At 39.0% G+C, this 26,594-nt stretch overlaps 1 protein-coding gene across 1 annotated transcript in view; it reads right to left on the reverse strand.

The window, feature by feature from the left end:
• Positions 1–26,594, reverse strand: part of PBX3 (PBX homeobox 3) — a 216,260-nt gene that overhangs the window by 23,439 nt on the left and 166,227 nt on the right. Inside the window, exons 5-6 of the mRNA XM_029921078.1 lie at positions 19,600–19,790; positions 10,115–10,250 (exon numbers count right to left, since the gene is read on the reverse strand). Coding sequence (XP_029776938.1) covers positions 10,115–10,250; positions 19,600–19,790 — 327 coding nt within the window. The remainder of the gene's footprint in view (positions 1–10,114; positions 10,251–19,599; positions 19,791–26,594) is intronic.

Consider the following 26,594-nt stretch of genomic DNA (forward strand, 5'->3'; position numbering starts at 1 on the left):
AGGGAGGAAAAACATCAGAGCAATCCTTGCCCTGACTCCTTCAATGTAAAAATGGCTTCACTCAAGGCTTCAGTTACTATCTTTCCAAATACAGCTTCTATGTCTCCGGTGGGTTCTGATAATCCTTCTTTTTATCTCTTCAGGGCCAGGGGTAGTAACAGAACCAACCACCACTAGCATTACCTTTAGTGGTTTCCCTACACTCTGCCCACACTTCTGTGAATAGTCACTTTTCAACTCTCCTCGAATTACTCTAATTTGAGTGTGCCATCTGTTTTCTGCTGGGACCGTGACTGATATATTGGCCTATTGGTCTGACATGCCTCAGAGAAGCAAGGCAATGGAAAGGTGAGATGCAATGATGAGGGACAGGCATGAGGAGAGACTGCTGGGAACACTCAAAGGGAAGAAATAGGCAAAAGAAGGTGAGGGGGACGAAAACTGGATTCTGAAATATGGCTTCTTCTAGGTATAGGAAAAGTTGAAAACCACTACATCTAAGCTGGAAACAGTCTCTCTATCCTTAGTTGGGGCATTCTAATCAAACTAGGAGTAAGAGACTTCCTCAGAAAAGAAGTCGGTTTAAGATAAATACGATACCTGACATCACTGGAGCGAACCTCAGGAGCCACACTAATCACGGTACTGATGGCTAGCGAAGAAAACAACAAATCAGAGGCTTCCGTTTCCTTTGATTCTCGCAGATATAGGCCCTACTGCACTCAGTGTTCCAGCATCCTCAAAGCTCCCATCTCTTTACAACCTGCTCCTTTGTTCTTTGCACACTGTTTAATGACGTCTCCGCTAGGACACACGAGCAGAGCCTTTACAGAACAGAGGGTCTGAGGCCTTCTTTTAAGACAGAGTGAAGGAGCCACTTTAACAAAATAGCTGCCTTTTCCTTCCCCTTGTCTCTAGTCTGCCAATTGCATCCTGACGGTAGAAATCCACTCCTGCCTTGTGTCTATGCCAAGGCAACTGAACAGGCCTTTATAGATAGCTGAAAAAGATACTGTAATTTGATAGTCATCTTTTTTTTTCCTGCTCTAATTATTATTTTAACAGGCTTCTTCTTATTTTAATAGATTTTTTTAATAAGGAAATCTTACTTACAAATTTTAATTAGCTTACTGAATATTCACTGCTTTGGAATAAGTCGTTTAATGAGTAAGGAGACCTCAGGCTACTAACTAGCCTGGAGTGTCTAAAGTAGCTTTGGGGGAAATGATGCGGCCTGAGTGATAGAAGCCCAGGCCTGGGCCTCACAAACCAGGATTCTGCAGCTGGGGCCCCAGAGATGGAGGAATCACACTGCCTCTTGCAGGAAAAAAAGATAAAAATTCAGTTTCTGGCTTTTTATTAAGAGCCCCTGTGTAAGAACCTCCAGCTTTCCCACTCATAAAGTCTTGTGACTCTTTGTCAAATCACTTAACCTCTCTGAACATCAGTCTCCTCATCTGTAAGGGTTAGATAATAATTTTTTCCACTTTTGCAAAAGTGGGTCTTGTGCACCACTTTAAAAGCTCTAAAACACGTTAGTTGAATGAATGAATGAATGAATCTTAATGTTGCCAATTAGCCTCTCTACTATTTCAGGTACTTCTACACTAAAAAAAAAAAAATCAATCCTTTCTTTACAGTACATTTCAATTAGAGTAGCAATGAAGGATAAGTGAACATTTTTCATTCTAAAAACACCTGCAGAGAAAGTAGGGCCAGAGTTACTTAAACTCAAAATTGGAATCAGGAGAACAATGGAGTTTTTTGTGACTTCCTAATTTGAATAATCAATGCAAGTTAGCTCTATTTCAAAAAGTAAAAGCATATTAATATCTGCTTCACTAATTAAGAATATGTGACAATTTAAGTATGATTCTCAATCCTTATGACACTTGAAATCATTTCTGTGAATTTTCAGGGTGTTATGTAAAAATAAGGGGGAAATTCCAGCTTACTTAACCAAACCAAGTCTTTTCTTTTTTTAATGTTTATTCTTTTTTGAGAGAAAGAGAGACAGAGAATGAACAGGGGAGGAGTGGAGAGAGAGGGAAACACAGAATCCTAAGCAGGCTCCAGCCTCTGAGCTGTCAGCACAGAGCCCGAAGCAGAACTCGAACTCAGGAACTGCGAGATCATGACCAAGCTGAAGTAGGCTGCCCAACCAACTGAACCACCCAGGCGCCCTGTAACCAAACTAAGTCTTAAGAAATCAGAGAGGGGTGCCTGGGTGGCTCAGTCGGCTAAGTGTCAGAGTCGTGGTTTTGGCTCAGGTCATGATCTCCCAGTTCGTGGGTTTGAGCCCCATATCGAACTCTCTGCTAACAGAGCAGAGTCTGCTTGGGATTCTCTTTCTCTCTCTCTCTCTCTCTCTCTCTTTCTCTCTCTCCCCCTCCCTCTCTCTCTATGCTCCTCTCTGGTTCTCTCTCTTTCCCTCAAAATAAGTAAATAAACTTAAAAAGAAAAGCCATCAGAGATTTCAAATTCTGAGTTCAACCTGCAATTCTACGTCAAGGACATTTATATTTATTATATATCACCAGAAATTATTGTTAGACGGACATAACCTAAATTTTTCACTTACCAGTGCCTATTTACACATTATAATATATAGTGAACTTAAAAAGCATAATACATATTAACTTCGTATGTCCAAAACCAAACTTCTGATCTGCCCCCTCTCACACCAAAAAACTTGCCCCTCCCCAAACTTTCCCCATCACACTTTTGGAAAATTACATCTTTCTGCTGCTCAAGCCAAAAATGTTTGAGACCTCCTTGACTCTTTCTCTTACATCCTACATTTCATCTATCAGTAAAGCCTCTTGGCTGTACCTTCACAATTATCTGGAATCCAGCCACTTTTCATCACCGCTACTATAAGCATCCTGGTCCAAGCCACCATCATCTTCTGGCTGGATTATTGCAATGACACCCTAACTGGTGGCTGCTCGTCCTCGCTTCCTTCACTCTCTTGTCACTACAGCTGCCATGGTGATCCTGTTAAAACTCAAATCAGATCACGTCACTCCTCCGAGGGAGAGCCCTCCACTACCATGGTGTCTGAGGCCCCTGCACCACCTGGACCTCAGTGTCTCTGACTTGTCTCCTAGGACTCCTCCCACTGCTCAGGCAACTTTTCCCTCAGGCCTTGTGCGCCTACTGTTCCCTCTGCCTGGAATGTTCTTCGCCCATTAGCCAGACGGCCTGTTCACTCTCTCCTTCAATCTTTACCAAAAGATACTCTCTCAGGAGGGGCTTACCTTACCACCCTATTAAAAACTGCACATTGCTCTCCATGTACTCCTTCACTCCTGATTTTTCTCCAAACCACCTATCACTGTATTCTGATTTTCATTTTATGTTATCTGTCTGTATTCTCCCAGGAAAATGTAAGCTTGATGAAGGCAGGTTTGCTGTTGTTAAAGTAAACTTTTTAGTCAACTGAAATATATATATATACCCCAAAAAGGGGCACACATCAGAAGTAGAGAGCTTGCTAAATTTTCAAAAAGTGAAGACACCCATGAAAGCATTGTTTAGATAAGAAACATCCCCCTTTCCAATCGCTGTTCTCCTAAAGGTAAGTAACCACTTTTATTCTGACTTTATTTTTTAGTTTTTTTTTTTTTAGAGAGAGAGAGAGAGAGAGTACAATCCAGGAAGAGGGGCAGAAGGAGAGAGTCCCAAGCAGGCTTCATGTCCACGCTCAATGGGTAGTCTGACATGGGGCTCGAGCCCATGACCCTGGGATCATGACCTGAGCTGAAATCAAGAGTTGTACGCTCAACCAGTTGAGCCACCCTGGTGCCCCTATCCTGACTTAACACTAAGATCATTTTGTTTCTGAACTTTTTAAAAAGTGGGCTCCATGCCCAATGTGGGGGCTTGAACTCACAACACCGAGATCAAGAGTTACATGCTCCACCAACTCAGCCAGTCAGGTGCCCCCGTTTTTTAACTTTTTATGTTTCTATTTTATTTTTGAGAGAGAGACAGAGTGCAAACAGGGGAGGGGCAGAGAAAGGGAGACATAGAATCCGAAGCAGACTCCAGGCTCTGAGCTGTTGGCACAGAGCCTGATGTGGGGCTTGAACTCATGGATTGTGAGATCATGACCTGAGCTGAAATTGGACGCTTAATCAATGGAGTCACCCAGGCCCCCTGTTTTCAAACTTTTTTTTCTTTTTTTTTTCTTTTTATGTTTTTTATTTATTTTTTTTCCATAATATTTTATTGTCAAATTGTTTTCCATACAACACCCAGTGCTCTTCCCCTCAAGTGCCCTCCACCATCACCACGACCTGTCTTCCCCCCTCCCCCCTCCCCCCCAACCCTCAGTTCATTCTCAGCTTTCAATAGTCTCTCAAGTTCTGCTAAATGGATTCATATATCAAGTGCCTGACTTCTTTCACTTATTATGTAGTTATGCATAGTCAAGTTCATACATTCTCACTGCTATAGAATATTCTAAATATACAGAAGTATGCCACTTTTGTTTACCCATTTTCTTATTGATGGACCTTTCCATTGTTCCTAGTTTGGCTATTAGGAATACTGTTGCTAAGGATATTCTTTTTCATATCTTTGGTGAACATATGTACATGCTTCTGTCAGGTAGGGCAGGAGCTTTGCCTGTTAAGTTCACAGACATCTCTTCTGTCCCTAGTATAGCATCTGGTACATAACAGGCATTACAATAGATTTTTAGTTAGCAAATGAATGGAAATACTTTTTAAAATTCTGTTATTTGGATTTAGTAATTCACATAAAACTTCTTTGACTTACATATATGTAAGTTTACAAAGCATAAAAATTATTACTATTTAAAATGTTTAGAGCGCCTGGATGGCTCATTTGGTTGAGTGTCCCGACTTTGGCTTAGGTCATGATCTCAGAGTCTGTGGGTTTGAGTCCTGCATTGGGCTCTGTGCTGACAGAGCCTGCTTCACATTCTGTGTCTCCCTCTCTCTCTGTCCTTTCCCCGCTCACACTCTGTCTCTTTCTCAACAATACACAATAAAAAAATTTTTTTAAAAATTTTATCATTGAGGTATAGTTGGGATACAACACTATATTAGTTTCAGGTACACAATACAATGATTTGACAATTGTATACATTACTCAATGCTCACCACCCTACCTTATTACAAAATTAGTGACTTTCTTCTCTTTGCTGAACTTTTCACCTCTGTGACTTCTTTTATTACTGGCGGTATGTACACCTTCTAATCCTTTTCACCTATTTTGCCCATTTCCATATCTTCCTCCTTTCTGGCAACAACCAGATGGTTCTCTGTGCTTAGAAGTTGTTTCTGGTTTTTTGTTTGTTCATTTATTTTGTTTTTTAGATTCCAAGACATACACATTAAATGTATATAGATTTTTTGTATGCTAGTCATACCTCAATAAAAACATTTACAAAATTTTAAAGCATAAAAATTAGTTCATGTAAATTTTCCACTCAACTTAAATAAACATACTACTAACAATACCACTAAAACTCGGAATAGTCTTTCCTAATCCTATTCCACTTAACTAAGGCTTTTTCTTTTCCTGTTTTTTTCTTAACTCATTCCTATTACGTTCTTTGAATTTAATTATAAACATATATGTTCTCTAAACAATATGCTGTTTGCTTTGTTTTGAACATTATATATATATTCTCCAGTTTGCCTTTTTCACTCATTATTATGTTTCTAAGATTCACTCACATTTGATATATGTCACTGTACATAATTCTTTTTCACTACTACATAGTAATCTGTTGTGAGAATATACCACAATAGATTTATCCATTTCCCCCATCAATGGACAATTGTCTTATTTCAAGTATTTTCTGCCATTTCAAACAATGTTATGACAAATGCTTTTACATATGTCTCCTTATGTACATATGCAAGAAGTTTTCTAGAACAATTTCACTTAGAGGTGAAATTAAGGAGCAAATGGTACATGTACATTCCAATTTATAAGATAATGCCATAAGTTTTTCAAAGTGGCTATACCAATTTGCAATATACTGTATATTTTTGTCAACAATGAACAGACTTCATATGGTCAAATTTAGGATTTTTTGCCCCACACCTGGGAAATGTAAAATATTATCTCATTGCAGATTTTGAATCACATTCTCCTGATTACTAATAAGGATCTTCTCATATAATCAACTATTTATAAGCCTTCTGTGAAGTCCCTGTTTTTGTCTTTTGTCTATCTTTCAAATATGTTGTCTTTTTCTTCTTAATTTATAGGAATCCCTTATGTGTTCTGGATTTTAATCTGACTTATACAGTTACAAATATCTTCTTGCAGTCTGTGGGCTGTCTTCACATTTTATTTATTTATTATTTATTTTCTTTGATTTAAAAAAAATATTCATTTATTTTTGAGAGAGAGAGACAGAGTGCAAGCAGGGGAGGGGCAGAGAAAGAGGGAGACACAGAATCCAAATCAGGCTCCAGGCTCTGAGCTGTCAGCTCAAACTCATGAATTGTGAGATCATGACCTGAGCTGAAGTTGGACACTTAACCAACCGAGCCACCCAGGCGCTCCTGCCTTCACATTTTAGAAAACATTTTATTTGAAATAATTTCAAGCTTGCAAAAAAGGCTACAAAAATAAAAACAGTATAAAGAACATCTGTGTATGCCTTTTAGGCATATACACTTGTTATTAAACATTTTGCCCCATTTGTTTTATCATTTGTGTGCACTCACACATGTGCACTCTCTGTATTTATACATGTTTACGTGTACATGTTTATATACACATATATATAAACATACATGCATACACATGTTTTTCTGAACCATATGAGGGTAAATTATAAATATCATGGCTCTGTCTCCCTATGTAAGTCAGGGTGTATTCCCTAAGACTAGAGATAGTCTCCTACATAACCACAGAACAATCACAATTTGCAATTTTCTTTAATAAATTTAACCCAACAACATTCTTTATGGCATTTCCTCCTCAGTCTGGGGTCAGGCATCGCGTCTGCCTGTCACGTCTCTCTCTCTCTTAGTGGGAAACATGTCCGCGGCCTCTCGTGGACATTCTTAAAGAACACCGTCCCTCTCCCTTTTCCCCTAACAGAACACTCTTCGTTTTGTTTGTCTGATGTTTTCTAGTGATTTGATTCAGGTTACATTCTTGGATGAAATACTACACACAATGTCCACTGTCCCTCTTTGGTGATGTTGATTCTAATCACCTGATCAGGGTTTTGTTCCAATTCTCCCCTCTATAATTGCCTTTTTTTTAAAACCTTACAACTAATAAAGGGCCTATGAAGAGACACTTTAAGACCATTTTCTTCATCAAAATTTCCCTCCAGATTTAATATCTATTGATGATTCTGCCTGATCCAGTCTTTACTAAAATGGTTGTATCATGTTTCTGTTTCACAGTCTTTGATAAACATTTTACTGCAAAACTTATCAATCTTTTCCTTTGTTGCTTACACATTTTATGTCCTTTTAAAGAATTTTTTTCCTATCCTCAAAGTCTTAAAGAAATGTCCTTACATTTTCTTTTGAAACTTCTTTATTCTTAATAATTATCTTAAGCAATATTTTAAGCAATCCAGAATTAATCAGTTTCCTATACTTTATGAAAGTCAGGCAACAACAGTATTGCTACAGTTGCCTGTTTTCAATGGGTTTCAATTTTTTAAAGTTAGTTTTGTATGTGAACAATATTTGGATTCTAAATTTAATTGTACTTTAGTACAATGTATATTTTAAACAATGTTCTCTTTAGAAAGTGGTTAACCTGTCAGGTCTGGAACATTCTCTGCTTTTGTTTCTAAACAGCTGAAACAGGGTACTTATAAGGCTAGCAAGTGACATCTAATACTTAAAATGATAACATCATTGTTCCTACCTCAGAGATGTGTAGGTGGGGACTTGTTGAGGGGAAATTAACTTCTTCAGGTAGGAAAAAGGTAAAGGCGGTGGGGGGGGGGGAGAGAAATTGTCACAATTTAATGCTTACACTGATCCCTGAAATACTGGGAGAATAACAGGTCCCGGTCAGCCAATCTACTCTGTAGACTCACTAATCTTTTTTTTTTTTTTTAACATTTATTTATGGTTGAGAGACAGAGACAGAGTGCGAGCACAGATGGGGCAGAAATAGAGAAGGGGCAGAATCGGAATCAGGCTCCAAGCTACCAGCACAGAGCCCAAGGTGGGGCTCGAACCCACGAAACATGAGATCATGACCTGAGCTGAAGTTGGATGTTTAACCAACTGAGCCACCCAGGTACCCCAGACTGACTAATCTTAAGTCTCTGATATTTCCACATCTCAAGCAATTACTAAAACAATTTTCAAAACCTAGCTGTTCTTCTATGAGAAAACAAGTGAAATGAATATAGTAGAAGTTAAAAAATTAGTAATGTGTTCCTAGCCTATTTTAGAAGTAGAGCAAACCATCCCTAGTTCGGAGCAGAGTCAGAAGGAGAAACTTTTCTCTCACCTTACACAGTGTGTGTTAAGCAAGACCTACATTACACAGAAAATGCTAGCATTACTCTAATGAAAAGCCAGGATTGTATTGGCTTTCAATAAATGTATATCATTAGTGTTATTCTCCAAGGGTAACTATGGTATAGAGGTAAACAAGAAAAAAGAAGCAGAAGCGTGAAAACACCTTAACTGAAATTGAACCTGCAAACCTCTGCATTCTAAAGTCAGAGAGCTGCTGTGACAGCCGGAAGACCAGACTTGGCACCATCCACTGGCATTTAGCATGAGTCTGATCCTCTCGCTAACGTCAGGGGAAACGCACACACCAGAAAAGCACCAACGTAATTTCATCCTCCGTGCCTGACCCGGTGGCAGTGGGCACCGTGTGGGCGCCGCGTAACCCCGACAGGGATGTGTCGGAGATGCCCTCGTAAGTCGGTAACTCAAACCAGCTATTGCCCTTTCAAACTGAGCAAGAGGAATCAGGGTAAACCACTATTCCATAAGAGAATAATGATAACTCTTCAATGACAGCTTACTTATGAATCTAAGATTGTTCTAGAGGTTCTGTGAACAGTAATGCAAAAACAGAAGCTGGAAATCATCTCAAGCCCAGACTCTAATCCCTTAAATAATAATGACTTAAAATACTGATATAAAAGTTTCCCTGGAATCTGAAGGGGATCTCTAATATCTTGGATTTCAGATGTAAAGCGGGAATATTAATTTAGAAACTACCTTAAAATGCTTGTGTCCTATGATCAACGGGGAACATTGAAATTTCTGTCAAGGGGCAGCTTATCCTTAAGTTCCACTGCAACAGCTGGTTGGTAATTAGCACATTTGCGTCTATAAAGAAATGCTATTCTGATGTCTGTCTATAAACAAGAGTATGAGTGCTAAAATAAAATTATATTTTAGAGCTAATGCCAGTAAAATATATTTATTTGTTTAAGGAGGTACAGTTGTTCATTTGTCTCCAATCCTCAATCAAATACCAGCCTATCTGCCTCAAACTAAATGTATATTTTTGTTATATGACGACAGCTAATTTCAGGGCCACAATTTACTACAAATAAACGTTAAAAACAAAACAAAACAAGACAGCGACGGGTATAAACTCAATTCTTCTGTTTAATGAATAACAAGGAAGCAAAGAAATCCTTGGGAACCAAATACCACAGCAGGGTACCAAGAAAAGACTTAGTAAATTCCTCAAAGCTTTCACCAAAGAGTTATATTAAATTTCCTTTCGGCAACAAATAAATTGGTTTCTCACTGGTAGAAGCTTCGGTCGGTCATCTAAATCAGGGAAAGCAGGACTGCATGCCACTTACTGGAGTCACTTAAGTAGAAAGCGTGTCTCTCCCCGTGGCATGTTTATGTCCTCTCTATAGAAGACTTACACGGGGCGGGGGGTGGCTGATTATCTTGATTCCTCACCACTTAGATTAGAAACAACAACAACAATAACAAACATTAGCCAAGCTTTAAAAGCTTGCATAAAAACGTGGAACTATCTATATTTTCTTTTTACCTTCTTTCATGCTGGAACACATGGATCTGAAATTTGGTGATACCGTCAAGAAAGAACAGGGTTCCTAGGTCAATAGGGAAACAAGACAGACTCAGGGAGCCCTCACCTGTGACACTGTGATGCTGCATTTCTTGGCCAGCTCCTCTTTGGCTTCTTCACTGGGGTAGGGGTTACTGAGGTGTGAGTAAAAATATTCATTCAAGATTTCAGTGGCCTGTTTACTGAAGTTACGCCTTTTTCGTCTATGACAAGAAGCAAAAGAGAATAATGGTTATAATCATCCTTAGCCAAGGAGGGATATATTGATTAGGATTGTACAAAAAAATTAGATTTCTATTTTTAAACATTCTTAGGGTCTGATTTATCACGCCAATATTGCAATTATCCTCTTGGCATCCTCCAAAGCACTATCCAACTCATGTTAAGATGTAGGATCACTAAAAATACAAGACTGTGAAGCACACTTATCTTTATTCTTTAATTTATGCAACAAAGATCTAATGTGTTATAGGACTCAATGAAGATCCAGTTGGAACAAAGCAGGTAAGGTCTACCAGAGAGCTTAAAGGAGATTGGAGGATTCAGGAAGAGAGTAGAAAGTTAGGAAGAAGAAAGCCATTAGACATGTATCATGGAAATAATGCCAAATTATGGTGACCATATCAAGGGTCATGATGGAAAAGTATAAGGGATAATGAAAGAGTGTAAGAGGGAAATCTAACATAGATTATGAAGTCTGGAGAGGTTTCCTTGAAGGAGTGACATTTAATCCGAAACCTGGAAAATATGTAGGAGTTAGTCAGACAAAGAGTAGAGGGGAAGAGGAATGAACAGAGAGAGTAATCTTGAAACAGAAAAAAGCCTGGAAATTCCAAAGGGGCAGAGGAGACTGGAAAACAGTAAAACTCAGGGAATGTGTGAGCTGAGTATGGAAGGATGGGCAGGCACCAGATTATATAGGTTTAATGGACCCCAAAAGAAATTTTGGATTTTAAGTGCAATAGGAAGGCTTTAAAGTTTAAAATTTCAATATTAAAGGCTTTAAGTTTTATGGGTTTTTTTTTAGTTTTTATTTTTATTTATTTTGAGAGCATCTGGGGGAAAGGTAGAGAAAGAGAGAATGAGAGAGAGAGAATCCCAAGCAGGCTCCCTGCTACTAACACTACGTGGAGCGGGGCACTTGGGTGGGTCAGTTGGTTAAGCCTCCGACTTCGGCTCAGGTCAGATCTCACATTCATGGGTTTGAGTCCCGTGTCAGGCTCTGTGCTGACAGCTAGCTCAGCCTGCTTCCGGTTCTGTGTCTCCTTCTCTCTCTGCCCCCCCCCCCCCCCCCCCCCGGCTCTGTCTCTCTCTGTATCAAAAAAACAAAAAAAAAAAACAAAAAAAAAAACCCACTACGTGGAGCTTGATCCAATGAACTGCGAGATCATCGCCTGAACCGAAATCAAGAGCTGGGCACTTAACTGATTGACTGAGCCATCCAGGTGCCCTGGCGTTAATTTTTATGTTTTAAAAAGATTGTTCTGACTGCTAGGAATAGCTGGAGGAGGACATGAAAGGAAATGTAGATATTTAAGGGAACAACTGCAATGGACCAACTGAAATATGATGGTAACTTGGCATCGGGTGAGAGTCATGGAAATTAAAAGATTCGAGATCTATCTGAAAGGTAGAAGCACTAGGACTTGGTGATGGACTGGATGGGAGCAGTGGTGGAGAAGACAGAAAAGGAAGGTAAGGAAAAAATACATTACTAAGAGTTTTTAGATTTTTCTCCTGAAGCAACTGCCTAGATTAAGGCATGATTTGATCACAAGGGAAAGGGTAGGGGAAGAAATTTTTTTGTTTTTGTTTTTACTGGGACGGTGACGACACACTTAGAAGATCAAGTATTTATGAACAATTTATTTCAAATAGAAAAATGTTATTTATATTTGGGTTTTGTTGTTATGATTTTAAAGAATTCTAGTCTGAAAATTAGCATTTGTCAGACTTCACTTTAAATTAGATCCTCCAGTGGGGCGCCTGGGTGGCTCAGTCGGTTAAGTGTCTGACTTTGGCTCAGGTCATGATCTCAGGGTTCGTGGGTTGGAGCCCTACATCGGACTCCGTGCTGAGAGCTCAGAGGCTGGAGCCTGCTTCAGATTCTGTGTCTCCTCTCTGCCTGCCCCTCCCCTGCTTATACTCTCTTTCTCTCCAAATTAAATAAACATTAAAAAGTCTTTTTAAATAAATTATATCCTCCAGTAACTAGAAAATAGTTTCTCCAAATACTTCTCTTAATACTGTCTTCCAAACAGTCATAATGATCTTCTCACTTATGCTATCCTATACTCAGGAAAGAGTCAGTAGGCAGAAGTAGAATGTGTAGACCCTATGAGATTCTCCTAGTTAAAATGATGTCGCTAACATGGCCCGTTAAGTATGTGATCTTTGTCTTCACATTAAGGGAGAGACAAGGGAGGAAAAAATCTAGGTCTGATCCAGACAACTCAGATTATGAGTCCTGAAATTTCCTAATTTCAGTATTTTTTGGAAGCTTAAACTGTTGGTTGTTTCCTGAAGGATGAAGAAGAGATTCAAGATCTATTTCAGGGATTAAAGGGATGTGATGATAAATTAAATGGGGGAGGTGGTGATGAAAGATAGGGAAGGGAGAGAAATACAGCTGGATTTTTGCAGTGGCCATGCATTTCTTTGGCCTGGGGGCACTTTGAAGAGGTACCTTCTGACAGGTGTGGGGGTGAGTAGGGTGGAAAGGTCTAGAATAGATATCGAAACTGTCAAATCTATAGATGATTACCTGGCTCACAGCTCATATTTGTTGAGACCATACAATAATGACCTACTCATGAAGTTCTAAGTTTCTGGTCTCTTATGAAAATTTGGAAGATCAGTCATGTGGGTCCCACCTTCTCAGAAGCCAGCCATAGGCTAAAGCTGAGTGATGGCTGTACCCTCAGATAGGCACTCGTCTGTTCTAATCCTCACTGTCCCTCATCCAGCCACTGCGCTCGATTTCATGATATGTAAGTGTGTGAATCTGTGACTCTCAGGCTATAACATGGAGTCCAGAGGGCCCTTCCTCATTAGATGGGATGCTGCTCAGTTCCCGAATGGTTGAATAAAGCCAATTAGAAGAGGATAATAATAACAACAACAACAATAAGAATAAATAAAACATGGAGTCCAGCAGCAAGACGGAGGCTGCCCTGGAGTGGAAGACACAAGGGCATTTCTCTGGGAAAGAAAGGGAGGAACGAGCAGGAACATAGCCAGGGAAGTGAAGATCAGCTCAGCTCATTTACTGTGCCTAGGAATGATTTTTAGCAAACAATGAAAAATCTCAGAGAACAAATTTCTGAGCAGAGCAAAACCCCTCACCCTGGACCTTCTGGCCATGTCCAAACTCCTAGAGCACTTCTACCAGGAAGAGCCAAGGGCCAAGGTAAATTTATTCTTGAATGGTTTGCATGGGCACATGTTTTGGCTTGTCCAGTTACCAGGAATATGTGAGTGTGGCTCTAGGAAAAGCCACAGTGAGCAAAGAAATCGTATTATCTGAATGAGCATGTTTGCCCGGAGCGGGAAAACCTTGCCTGCCCCGTGCGGGGCGCTTGCTAAAAGGCATAACAAGAACACGCGGAGCCAGAGTGTAGCGCCTGCATTCACTTGAAGGCACAGCACAGGACTGGGTGTTACACTTTGTTTTTTAGGAAAACATTCTGTAGGAAATGCCCATTAAGCATCCCCCTAAGTCTCAGTCCCCTCAGGGTTTGGCACACTCTAAATGGCTGTGCCTGAGGCCACGGTGCCCTGGCGCCTCAGTCCCAGGGCTGCGTCCCATCAGCGTCACAACATCACTGACGGCCACCTCCACGGGAGAAGGTCCTCGGCTCCGAGCTCGGCCACCTTCCCGTTCTGCCTCTGCTCACTCTGGCTTGTTAACATCCTTCCTCTTCTTGGAAGAAAAATAAATCATTTAGGTGTATACATTATGAATGCGGTTATGTTTAAAAAAAAAAACGGAAAGAAAAGCACACATGTTAACGAGAATTGGAAAGCCTCAGCGGAAATAAGGATAGGAATTGTGAGGAAGGATTCTTTTCAGAAGGAAGTACTTTTAAATATCTGTTATGTAATATTTTTCATTAAAATATTCAAACCTGAAAAACAGTTTTGGAATGTTTTTTTGTTTTCTGACACTACCTCTGAGCTTTGATTTGAGATATTAAAAAGTATTAAGGGGAAACATTCATTCATCTGGTCAGTAAATTACCTTTCGCGCTTATTACATTTAAGACGCTGTCGGAATAGCGGGGAGGGTGAGCGTTCAGGGGCTGGTGGCCACTTTCAGTGATGATGCGGCTTACTCGGGAAGAGGAGAAATGTTCCTGAAAAGCTGTAAGAAAGGCAGTCTGGATGAAGTTTGGTCTAGAGAATTGTAGAAGTGTGCTACCAGGGTTGAAGAGAAGACAAGGGCCAGTCCAGTGATTCAAATGGGCTTCCTAAAAAGGGAAGGGCCTTCAAGGCTGGGCCTTCAAGGCTGAGCGAAGTCTCACTAAATCAACAAACACGAGCACTCGCTCGAGTCCAGGCTTCATGCTGGACACCCTCACCGATGACAGCTCATTACTGGTGACCAAGTTGAGGACAGGGCTGGGAGAAAAGGGTTTACTGTGGAAGGCCAGGGGTGAGGCTTGGGACTGGTGGGGAGATGGGGTGGTGGGAGGATAGGGGCCTCCTAGTCAGAGGAAACAGGTAAGACCAAGGGGGATTTCGTTCTGGATGAAACACAGGAAAGAACAATTCAATGATATAATGACAGCACTAAAAATGTTCAAAGTTTGATCTAAGAATTCTGTTTCTGAGAATTAATCCTTAGGAAATAACCTGAAACATCAAAATTGTCAGTGCATAAAGATTTTCACTGACACGCTAGTTTTCCATAATAATCTGATTATGGGTACCTGGGTGGCTCAGTTGGTTAAGTATCCAACTCTTGGTTTCAGCTCTGGTCATGATCTTATGGTTCATGAGCTCGAGCCCTGCATCAGGTTCTGTGCTGACAGCACGGAGCTTGTTTGGGATTCTCTCTCTCCCTCTCTCTCTGCCCCTCCCCCACTCATGAGTGCATGCGCTTTCTCTCTCTCTCTCTCTCTCTCAAAATAAACTAACTTTAAAAAACTCTGTTTAAAAGAGAATCCTCTTTGAATCATTTTCTCCCCTTACATTGCTTTATTTTCTTCACAGCACTTATTATCCTGTTACATTTATTTCACTGCATAATTGACTAGAATTGTATAGGACACAGGCATACTTCATTTTATTTTTATTGTGTTTTGCTTTATTGTACTTTATAAGAAACTGTGATTTGAACAAATTGAAGGTTTGTGGCAGCCCTGCATTGAGCAAGTCTGTCGAAGCCATTTTTTCCAATAGCGTTTGCTCATTTGGTGTCTCTGTGTCATATTTTGAGCATTCTTATATTTCAAACTTTTCTATTATTATTATAGCTGTTATGGTTATTTGTGATCAGTGATCTTTGCTGTTATTACTGTGATTGTTTTGGGGTGCCAAGAACCGTGCCCATCGAAGACAGCAAACTTAATAAATATTGCGTGCATTTGGATTGCTCCTTCCCACTTCTCTCTCCTTCTCCCCAGGCCTCCCTATTTCCAGAGATACAACAATATTGACATCAGGTCAATGAATACCCCTACAATGGCCTCTACGTGTTCAAGTGAAAAGAAGAAAAAGTGCATGTCTCTCACTTGAAATCAAGAGGAAGAAAAGATTAAGCTTACTGAGAAAGGCATGTCGTTATTAAACTTAGTAAAACAGCCAAAAACTAGGCCTCTTGAGCCAGTCAACCATGTTGTGAATGCAAAGGGAAAAGGTTTTTTTTAATTAAAAAAAGTTTTTTAATTTTATTTTGAGAGGGAGAAATGCAGAGACAGAGAAGAAGAGAGAGAGAGAGAGAGACGAAAAGAGAGAGAATGAGAATCTCAAGTAGGCTCTAGGCCCAATGCAGAGCCCAATGTGGACTCCAACCCATAACCCTAGGATTGTGACCTGAGCCAAAATCGAGTCGGACACCCAACCAACTCAGCCACCCAGGCTCCCCAAAAGGAAAAGTTCTTGAAGAAAATTGAATGTGCTCTTCCAGTGAATACATGAATGATAAGAAAGTGAAACCTGGCATATTGTTGATGGAAAAAGTTTTAGTGGTCTGGATGGAAAAATCAAACAGACCAGAACATATTCTCTGAAGCCAAAGCCTAACTTAGAACAAGGCTCTCACTCTTTTCAATTCTATGAAGGCGAAGAGCGGTGAGGAAGGTGCAGAAGAAAAGTCTGAAGCTAGTAGGGGTTGGCTCGTGAGGTTTCAGGGAAGAAGCCTTATCTCTATCACAGAAAAGTGCAAGATGACACAGCAAGTGCTGATACAGAAGCTGCAGCATGTTAACCGGAAGAACTAGGTAAGATAATTAATGAAGGTGACTACACTAAACACCAGATTTTCAATGTAGACAAAACAGCCTTATATTAGGAGAAGATGCCATCTAGCACTTTCATAGCTAGAGAGAAGTCTATGTCTGCTTCAAAGTTTTAAAAGACAGGCTGGCTCTCTTGTTAGGGCTAATGCAGCTGGTGACTCTAAGTTAAGGTCAATGTTCACTGACCATTCTGAAAATTGTAGGGCCCTTAAGAGTTATGCTAAATCTACTCTGCCTGTGTTCTATCAGTGGAACAACAAAACGTGGATGACAGCACATCTGTTAAGATCTACTGCCAAAAAAAAAGATTGCTTTCAAAATATTACTGCTCATTGACAATGCACCCAGTTACCCAAGAACTCCGATGGAGATGGACAATGAGATTATGTTTTCATGCCTACTAACATAATATCCATTTTGCAGCCCATGGATCAAGCAACAATTTTGACTTTCAAGTCTTACTTTTTAAGAAATACATTTTGGGGGTGCCTGGGTGGCTCAGTCAGTTAAACATCCACCTTCAGCTCAGGTCATGATCTCACAATTCATGGGTTTCAGACCCACATCGGACTCTGTGCTAACTAACAGCTCAGAGCCTGGAGCCTAATTCTGATTCTGTGTCTCCCTCTCTCTTGGCCTCTCCTCGGCTCATGCTCTGTCTCTTTCTGTCTCTCAAAAATAAATAAATGTTAAAAAAATACATTTTGTGGAGATATAGCTACTATAGATGGTGATCCGTCTGATGCACTGGACAAAGTGATCTGAAAACCTTCTGGAAAGGATTTGCCATTATGAGCATCTGTGATTCATGGGAAGAGATCAAAATATCAACACTAACAGGAGTTTAAGAGAAGTTGATTCCAGCCCTCATAATGATGTTTTCATGGAGGAAGTCACTGCAGATGTGGTGGAAATAGTATGAGAACTAGAAACAGATGTGGAGCCTGGAGCTAGGATTGCGTTGCTGCCCGCTCATGAGAAAACGTGGATGGGTGAGGAGTTCCTTCTTATGTGGAACACAGAAGGTGATTTCTTGAGATGGGATCTACTCTTGGTAAAGATGCTGGGAAGACAGTTCAAATAACAACAAAAGATTTAGAATACTTTTTTATTTTTAAATTCGGAGTAGAGTGAGAGTGAGTAGGGGTAGGGGCAGAGGGAGAGAGAAAGAGAAACTTAAGCAGGCTCCATGCTCAGCACAGAGCCTGATGCAAAGCTTAATTCCATGACCTGGGAACATGACCTGAACTGAAATCAAGGTCAGATGTTCAGCCAACTGAGCCACCCAGGTGCTCAGTTATATAAACAATTGGTAAATCAGCAGCAGGGTTTGAGAAGACTGACTCCCAATTTTAAAAGAAGCTGTACTGTGAGTAAAACGCTATCAAACAGTATCACAAGCTACAGAGAAATTGTCTGTGAAGAGTCAATCATGCAGCAAACTTCATTGTAGTCTTAAGAAATTGTCACAGCCACCCCAGCCTTCAGCAACCATCACTCTGATGAGTCAGCAGCCATCAACATTGAGGCAAGACCTTCCAGCAGCAAAAAGATTACAATTTGCTGAAAGCTCAGATATAGCTTGTATTTTATACAAATGTTTTATTTAGTCTGGGTAAGTTTTTTAAAACGCAAACAAAATTATGCATATTGTAGCATCACAAAACATTTTTTGAAGCCCCCAAACTGGAAGGAAACACACTAAAGCATTTACAGTGAGTTTTTTTTTTCTTTAAGTAGCAAAAATGTCATTGTCTTTTACCCTTCAACTTTCTATTCTATAGATTTTCCAATTTTCCATATTGAGCTTGGGATTTTTCAAATAAAAAAAAAACTTTAAAGAATCTTAACAAAAAAGTAATTCAGGTGGGAACAGTCACATTCGGCCTTACTAAGTTAAGTAGCATGTGAGTTATCCAGCATCGAAAAGCCACTTGTGGTTTTTAGGGTATCACAGTGATGCTGCAGAAAAAAAACCTGGGGTGTGGAAGAGGGGTGTGAAAGGGACTGAGGCTGGAGACAGGGAGGCACAGGAGGGGACTGTGCCGGTCCAAATACAAAAGGGTGAGCAGATATTGAGCCCTGTGCGGGTGGAAAGAGGGAGCTGATGTGAGAAAGGCTAAAATGTGAGAAAGGCTAAAAATCAGTGACTAATCCATATGGAAGAAGAAGGAACCGGAAATGACCTGGGACTTTCCCTAACTAAGAAAATGGTAGTATAGTTAGGGGGTGTGTGTTTCTTTGCTGGGCCCTAAGGCAGAGCTCTGGTGTGAACACCCTTCCACAGCCTTGTTTTCCAGTTGAGAAGCTAACTTATTTTCTTCAGTGTTGCAAAATGTGGATGCTAATTACCACCTCTGTCAGATTGCAAGGGAGAGAAAGCAAAACAAATCAGAAACTCCTTTCCAAAGCTGAAGACAGATCACAAGCTTTAGCAATGTGGGAGAGGCATCCCTGCTGAGGCATCTTGTAGTAGGAACGTGACAATTCAGTTATGTCACCCAGTAGGTCCAACACACCATATACAGTTGATTATCTCCTGCGAAACTCAGTGAAAGTTTCGGATAAAAGGGAAATTGTTATCCCTACAGAAGAAACTGATACGCTTTCTTCCTTGATTCGGAACAACGGTATTTGGCGTTTTGTGGTAACCGCTGTTAACTGCAACACCACTTCCTTCTTGGGAGTATCAGTATTTCCAAGTATTTTCTTATAATGTGCACAGGTAATGTAACATCAAGAAATTCTTTGAACACAAGCCTTTTGTGAAAGTACAGAGATATACATACTGAAAATTATCCTTAAAAATACTTTTTAGCATCAGAATTAAAGGTTCCATCTTCCTAAGTCATTAGCAGCAGCACCAAATCCTGTTTCCTGAGTCACCCAACGAGAGCGAACTGGTCCACTCCCAAACAAGAAGAGGCTCGGCAGTGCAGGCACCATGAGGTGAATTAGCTTTCCGTTGTAGAGAAGAGCTGTTATATCCAAATTAAAGAAGAATCTAAGACCAACTGGCCAGTTTTACAGAAAATAATATACAAGGGAGTGAAGGGGGGGAGCCATGCAACAGATTTGTGGCCTCACATACCTGGCATCAAGGAACCTTGATCTTAAAATCATAACTGCTTCACAAGTGCTTTGTTTGAGCTGCATCTGAATGGAACTAAATTTTCGATGGATGATGCCCACCATTCTTTCAATTTCTTTTGGGGAAATGGGACGTGTTCTACTCTGCTCTCGGAGAAGGTTCATCACATGTGTAGTGAATTCATTACATGCCTGTAAAGGGGAAAAAAAGTCACTCCTTAGGAATCTGGTATTTTAAATTATCACACCCAAACAATAACATCTAAATTTCCACCTCATTTGCAATTGCCAGTGGTGTTATGCAGTGGGTAAGGTAAAATGAAAACTAAGACATTTGTCAAATGGCAGGGGTAGTTAGACGGGGCAGGAAGAATTCTGAAACTATGAATGGCCGGGACATGCAAAAGAGGCATACTGCACTCAACTGCCCTCCCCTCAACCCTTTTCCCAGTTCCAAAATTAGGTTTTCTCACTGGAAGATACACTCTACCAACTCCTATGGATCAGTATGAATATATGTTTATTGTCACTACCAAGCACCTCTGATTTTCTCTGGGTTTCACATCAAATGTTTACCGAAGGACTACAGAGTGCAAACTCTTCCTGATGCTATTAAGGTACAGAGAAATGGCAAGATGTGGACCTGGTCTTTCCAAAGTGTCACAGGAAGATATGAGTAAGTGTTTCCTAAGTTCCAAGGAAGGAGTATTCTCATGTGGAGGCAGAGATCACATCAGCCTTCGCGGCGGAGTGACATTTGGGCTTTAAAGAATGGGTAGGATTTTTGAAAAGTGAATAAAGATGGAAACTAGAAAGAATGCTGGGCACAAGAAAAACCTTGGAAATAATATGCAGCAAGTTCAGACGATGAGAGAGAATATGTAGAGAAGAAGAGAGATGCAGGTCCACGTTGGCAGGTAAAGGGCCTGGGATGTCAAGCATGCCAATGTCCTGGTATAATTTAGCTATAGTGTGGGCCTAATCAGTAGATATGGGCCATCCACGGAAGATGGGTAAAGCAGCTCAACTCTTCAGGGGATGTGCAGCAGGAAAAGAAGGACCAGATTTGGGTCTCAAACTTCTAAGTTAACAATCTTCAGCCCCTCTTTCAGTTCACCTATATTCTTTTAGATCTATAAAGTCAAGTAATGGGGATTACACTGAAATCTAGTACTGCTTTGGTAAATAAAGCATTAGTCTATGCCCTTGAATAAAAAGAACATCTTCTGGCATTTTCATTAACAAGGCAAGACAGGAGACTCTGCATCTTACTGTACAGACGCCCCTGGTAGGGCAAGCAGACAGAACAATCATTGATCACCGCAAGACATAGTTTGAAGCTATAATAATGTCCACTTCCCTACAGATACCCTGAGCATTGCTCACATACAGCACATGATGGTTTTTCTAACGCTCATTAGAGAACTAACCTTTCAGGTAAGTACACTGGGTGTTTCAGTTACTCTAAGCTTTTATGGAGCTTTTCTATAAATATTTCTAAGGTGAGATAAAATAAGTCTTGCTTATCAGTTAAAGGAATTTTTTTTTTTTTGGTATATTTTAAGTCTTAAGCAATTTAACTGAGCGGTGGCCCTATGTTACACTTACGGGATTCTTCAGAGTGTAGAATCATGCAGTGTACGCAGTGGGCATCCAATAAACATCTATAGATTGGTCAGTCGTTGTATTCCAATTGGAGAGTAATGTTGATTAATATCTATAAATACATTGTCCCTGAACTGTACATGAGGGATTCCTGGAGTCCATGGTAAGTTTAGAAGGTTTAGGACTCCCTGAAGTCTTATCCAAGTAGTGCGTGCATGTGTAATACCTGAAGGGCCAACTGTGGAGTTTCGTTTTCTTCTCAGATTCGACGCAAGTTTATAACTACACAAAGTTAAGAATTACTGTCCTAGGTTATGACACAGTAAATTATTAAGGAACCATGTAGCTCTAAAACCAGAAGTTCTACCTTTAAGGAAACCAAAATAAAAATACCTTAAGACTGCCCCCCATTCTATTACTTTAACTACCTTAGGCCAAACTGAAAACAAGTGGTCACTCTGACAAGAAATATATGTATATATTTTTTCTTGTGCTTTCTCCAAAGAGATGTTCATATAATTTTAAAATTACATAATTTGACAAACTCCACCCCAGTCTTCTTATCAATAAAATGAAGAAAATTAGACTAGAACTATGTCCCTAAACTGGGATCAGAAAGCATATACTTCCATAGCTAGTTCCAGAGAATGCTAATACATGATAAAAAAAGACAGAAAATGCTGAGTTAACCAAAATTTTTAAGACTTTTTTTTTTTTTTTGCAAGACTCCTTAATACTAATTTGGCAATGTAGGCAGAATACATCTTTAATGGGGAATGGCATAGCCAACTTTTCCCAAATAAATTTGGTTACAAAACCTCTTTTCTCTAGAGTAGTGCTGTCCAAAAGAAATTATTGCAAGCCACATATAAAATTAAAAAACAAACTCTAGTAGTCACATTACAAAACCAAAAAGAAAAAAATTAATTAAAAAATATATTTTATTTAACTCAATATATGAAAACCATGAGCATTTCAACACATAACAAATATTTAAGAAACACAGTTAATGAAATATGTTACATTATCTCTTTTGGTTCACTTTCTAACCCAGTATGTATTTTGCGTTTACAGCACATCTTAATTCATACTAGCCAGATTTCAAGTGCTCATAGTGGCAACATATTGGACAGCACAGCTTTATAGCCTAGTGGGGACCAATGTGCTAGGAAAAACTCTGAGAAACTGAATACTAAGTCATCTTTGATGTTTCTTTTTTTATCTTTCACCACCATGCATCACACAAACATACACAAAAAGAGTTTCATTTATGAATGTCCTTGGTGAAGCAAGAGAAATTATTCATCTTATTATATCTTAGCCCTTCACTAGGTTGTTAATATTCTGTGAGACAAAATGGGAAACAAACAAAAAGCACTCTATTGCATCTCAAAGGACAGTTACCTTGAGAAAAAGCACTTGTGTGATTGTTTAAGTTGTGAGCTAAAGCTGCTTTTTTCATGGAACATCATTTCTTTTGAAGCAAAACCAACAAATTCTAATTATTCAGGCTTAGGTATTTGGCAGATGCCCTCAAAAACAAACAAAGTGTGCTTGTCATGTAAAGGAAAAGAGCTGACAGTAGTGTTTGTCATAATGAATTTGACTTTTCAAGTGAAAATTAGAATTTTGGAAAACTTGCAACCACCACTGTTAGCTTAAGTTTCTCAGGGGACTTTCTGATTAGTTTGATGTTAATACTAATAAACATATTTTGGTATTATATAATGAAATGTGTCAACACTGGAAGATATATATATAACTCAGTGAACCAATACTTTCCAAATGATCAGTGCATGATGTTACAAAAACATGCATAGGTAGAAGTTCCATTCCAAGTGCACATTAGACCAATGGATTGGAAAGGAACAGAGTACAAAGAGTTAATTGATATGGTTTCAGACTCTGCACTGTAACTAACCATAAGAAATTACAGCTTGTCGAGTTTTGGTGTAATATCAAAGAAGGAAATCCACAACTAGCTGAAAAGGCTATTCCCACACACTCCTGCCTTTTCCAATGACATATTTGTGTGGGGCCAGATCCAGATGTTCTATGTGTACTTCAACAACAATGACAACAGATGGACTGCAAAAGCACGTTTAAGATCCAGGTAACTTCGATTGAGCCCAACATTAAAGAGTTTTGCAAGAATATAAAAACAATGTCATTCTTCTCTATAGATGGTGAAGTTTTTTTGAAAATACAGATTTTTACAAAGATGGCATTTCAGTTAACATGTAATGATTTATTGTTGCTATTTTAAGATTAATCAGTGAATCCTTTTAATTTTTCTGTTTGAATTTCTATTATAATAAATGTTGACAGATATAATCCACCAAGCAAAGCTCTTGGGGGTCTCCAATAAGTTCTAAGAGTCTAGGTCTTAAGACCAAAAGGCTGGAGTACTGCCGCATTGGAGTATGAAAGCATTATTAGTTTGCACATATAACAGTGCAAATTCCTAAAAACCTAGCTGGTAGATTATGGTAACATACATCTTTGACAGGGTGTACGTCTTGATAAAGAATTCAAAACTTCTATGGGAATGACACCTGAGATGTGAGCTCTCAAGTTTTTCTCTGGCTACATTTTAATCTCTCCAGAAAGAATGTTTGCCTATGGTTTCTAGGAAGCATGTGGGGGGAGAAAAAGGGTTAAAAGCAAAAAGTTTCTGCATCTAAAAACTCATAATTTCCTAAAACATTTGCTGAATGTCTCACAACTTATTAAGTGAACTCATCTATGAATGCAAATGCTGATTAGCAATTTGGCAATAGCCCAACATTCACAGAATTCACATAGCTTTTCTTTAAACCAGTAGTTCATACATGATTAATTAGAACATCTCATTTATGTAGTGTGCACTTTAGCTCATTACTCTAAGTAAAATTCGTTAAGTATTTACATTTAGATAATTAAAATCTGGGTACACCCTTAAGAAAGATGCATACACTTTAGGCAAAGTGATTTTTTTCCTTTATACCACTGAAAGTAAATTACAGCCTCATTTACAGCATCATCTGTACCAGTTTCAGAGCAGAGCACAGTACTGCCTCATCTTCTAGTCCTTAAAAGGTATACATTTTTTAAGCATATAAATGCAGTAAGAATGATCAAATGATTGCAGAGTTGTTTTGAAGGGCCACCCAACCACATACTAGCATCTATGTCATTTATAATGTGGGAAGCTCACTCAAACATTTATCACAACCTCCATCATACTTATAAGACTATACTATTAAAATAGATATTGGAGAAATTTTTCATTGCCTTATTATTTTTCCAAGTGAAGTTATCAGTTAAAAATTTTTCTGGTCAATGTCCACAATACAAATGCAAAAATACCTTGGTTGACTGGAATATTTAGGAAATGAGTTTTGATTCCTTGAATTTTCTGAGTTAAAGCAATGGCAGAAACCTCTTTCTTTTAATCCATATGTTGAAACTATCTAGGACGCATTTTTGCTTGTGTCTGAAAATACATGTAGCAAGAACATAGTTAAGTGAACATAAAGTATGAAAATATTTGTCTGATTTTCAATCAATTCTTATTATGAGCTCTTGTCCTTGCCAATTGTTCCTTTCTCCTTAAAAATCCAAAACCAGTTAAGGCTTTGAACTATTTGGATAATGTTTTTAATGATATTTGTTGGCTAGTAAAACTATCTCCTCAATATCCATACATATTTAATTTACACTCAAAATTAAAGTTTTCAGGGTGCTGAGTTAAAGTTTTGTGATAGTGCTTTTTCCAGTTGTGAATTCAAGATTCGACCTCTTTCTTGCCTATAAATTCACATCATCAAATGTAAAAATATAAAATCAGACAGTGAGCAAGCACTGATTTTAGAGGAAGCTTTAAAATGGGTAAATGATCAGATCTAAAAACTGAACTGGTCTTTTGTAGCCATCTTGAGAAGCTGACTCTAGTCAACAGATCACGATACCCCCATTCTAAAATCCACTTTTCAAAGGAATAAATCTCTATTAAAAGTTATTGCCTCTTGAATTTGCATGCATCCATTTTCTAGATGTCTTTATAACCTTGTAAGTAACTCTAGTCCAATATCATAGATTTTGTATTTATGAAATGTTTATTAAATCAACAAATTCTTGTTTTGGAGAAAAGTCAACACTTAAAGATTTTTCCTAAGCCAAGTAGAATGAGACAAATACGCATAAGGTACAGCCACAAAGATGAAATATCTACTGTACCTCAACACTTCCTACCTAATTACATGATTTAGGGACCTATATCGTAAGGGTTTCATAAGGATTATATTATATATGCTAAGGTCTTTGCACAGAGCCTAGGACATAATTAATACTTAATAAATGGCAGTTATTATTGACAGTGAAAATGGCAATTTTATGAAATTCATATTTTGTATATGTTAGATATTCTGCAAGCAGTCCCTACTCTCATTACCTAATACAGTTAATATAGTCAGGCCTTCCCACTGCTTAAATAATACAGACAGAAGCTGGAAACAAAAGAGTATTCACATATAAAACAAATCATTTGATTAATCAAGTTTGTAGTCAAAGATACAATTGTTACATAGAGTTAATAAACCAGAAACTTGGAGGAAAAAAGGGGAACACTCAAACACTCTTTCCAGCCAAGGAAAAGACCCAGCATGAAAGCTGACAAGAAGTAAACCCCTTCCCTTGGAGCAATGAATGAAAGAGCCTTGCTTGGGGAAATGAAATACAAAGTTTCCATCAGAGAGTAGCCTTTTGTCTGTCCTGCCTCACTCTTAAACTACACAATCTCTCATGTAATAACATCAGTATTTTTTTAACATGATAAAAATAAAAGTCCATTACAAGCAAAGGAGATTTTGCCAGCAAAATATAAGCACATAATGTTGAGATCCTCGAAAAGCACAAAAACATGCCTTTACAATGGTTTACACACTCATTTTCCATTTCCCCAACAATTAATTCCTTGCAGTCTGAAAGTCCTCTAGTAGCTACACGGTAACTGAATGGTCTTGGGCATATTCAGTGTACATGCTTGGTTCCAATGCTTTACCTGATTTGAGGTGAATTCAAAAGACATCTGGGAACACAGAAAGCAGGTTCCCAGATGCTTGGGGAGGGTTGGGGCCCTTACAACACTTTCGCCTTCAGCAAAAATGTATTTCAATATAATTATAGCAGATAGCTTTCAATATGTCACCTCTATTATAGCAGCTGTAAATTATGGAGTGAATTGCCTGTGTACAAGCATTTCTTCTGGTACAAGCAAAGTGGGAGAGCAGCACCAGGCATGATCTATCTTTTTCTTTTTAACTGAGAACAAATGTCTAAGTCAAATTTCATTTGCAAAAACCAGTGTGTCCATTTCCCTTTGGAAGAGAAGTGGAGGAAGCCAGAAGGCCA

The sequence above is a fragment of the Suricata suricatta genome, chromosome 13 (genome assembly GCF_006229205.1).
Source record: "Suricata suricatta isolate VVHF042 chromosome 13, meerkat_22Aug2017_6uvM2_HiC, whole genome shotgun sequence".
Taxonomy (NCBI): Eukaryota; Metazoa; Chordata; class Mammalia; order Carnivora; family Herpestidae; genus Suricata; species Suricata suricatta.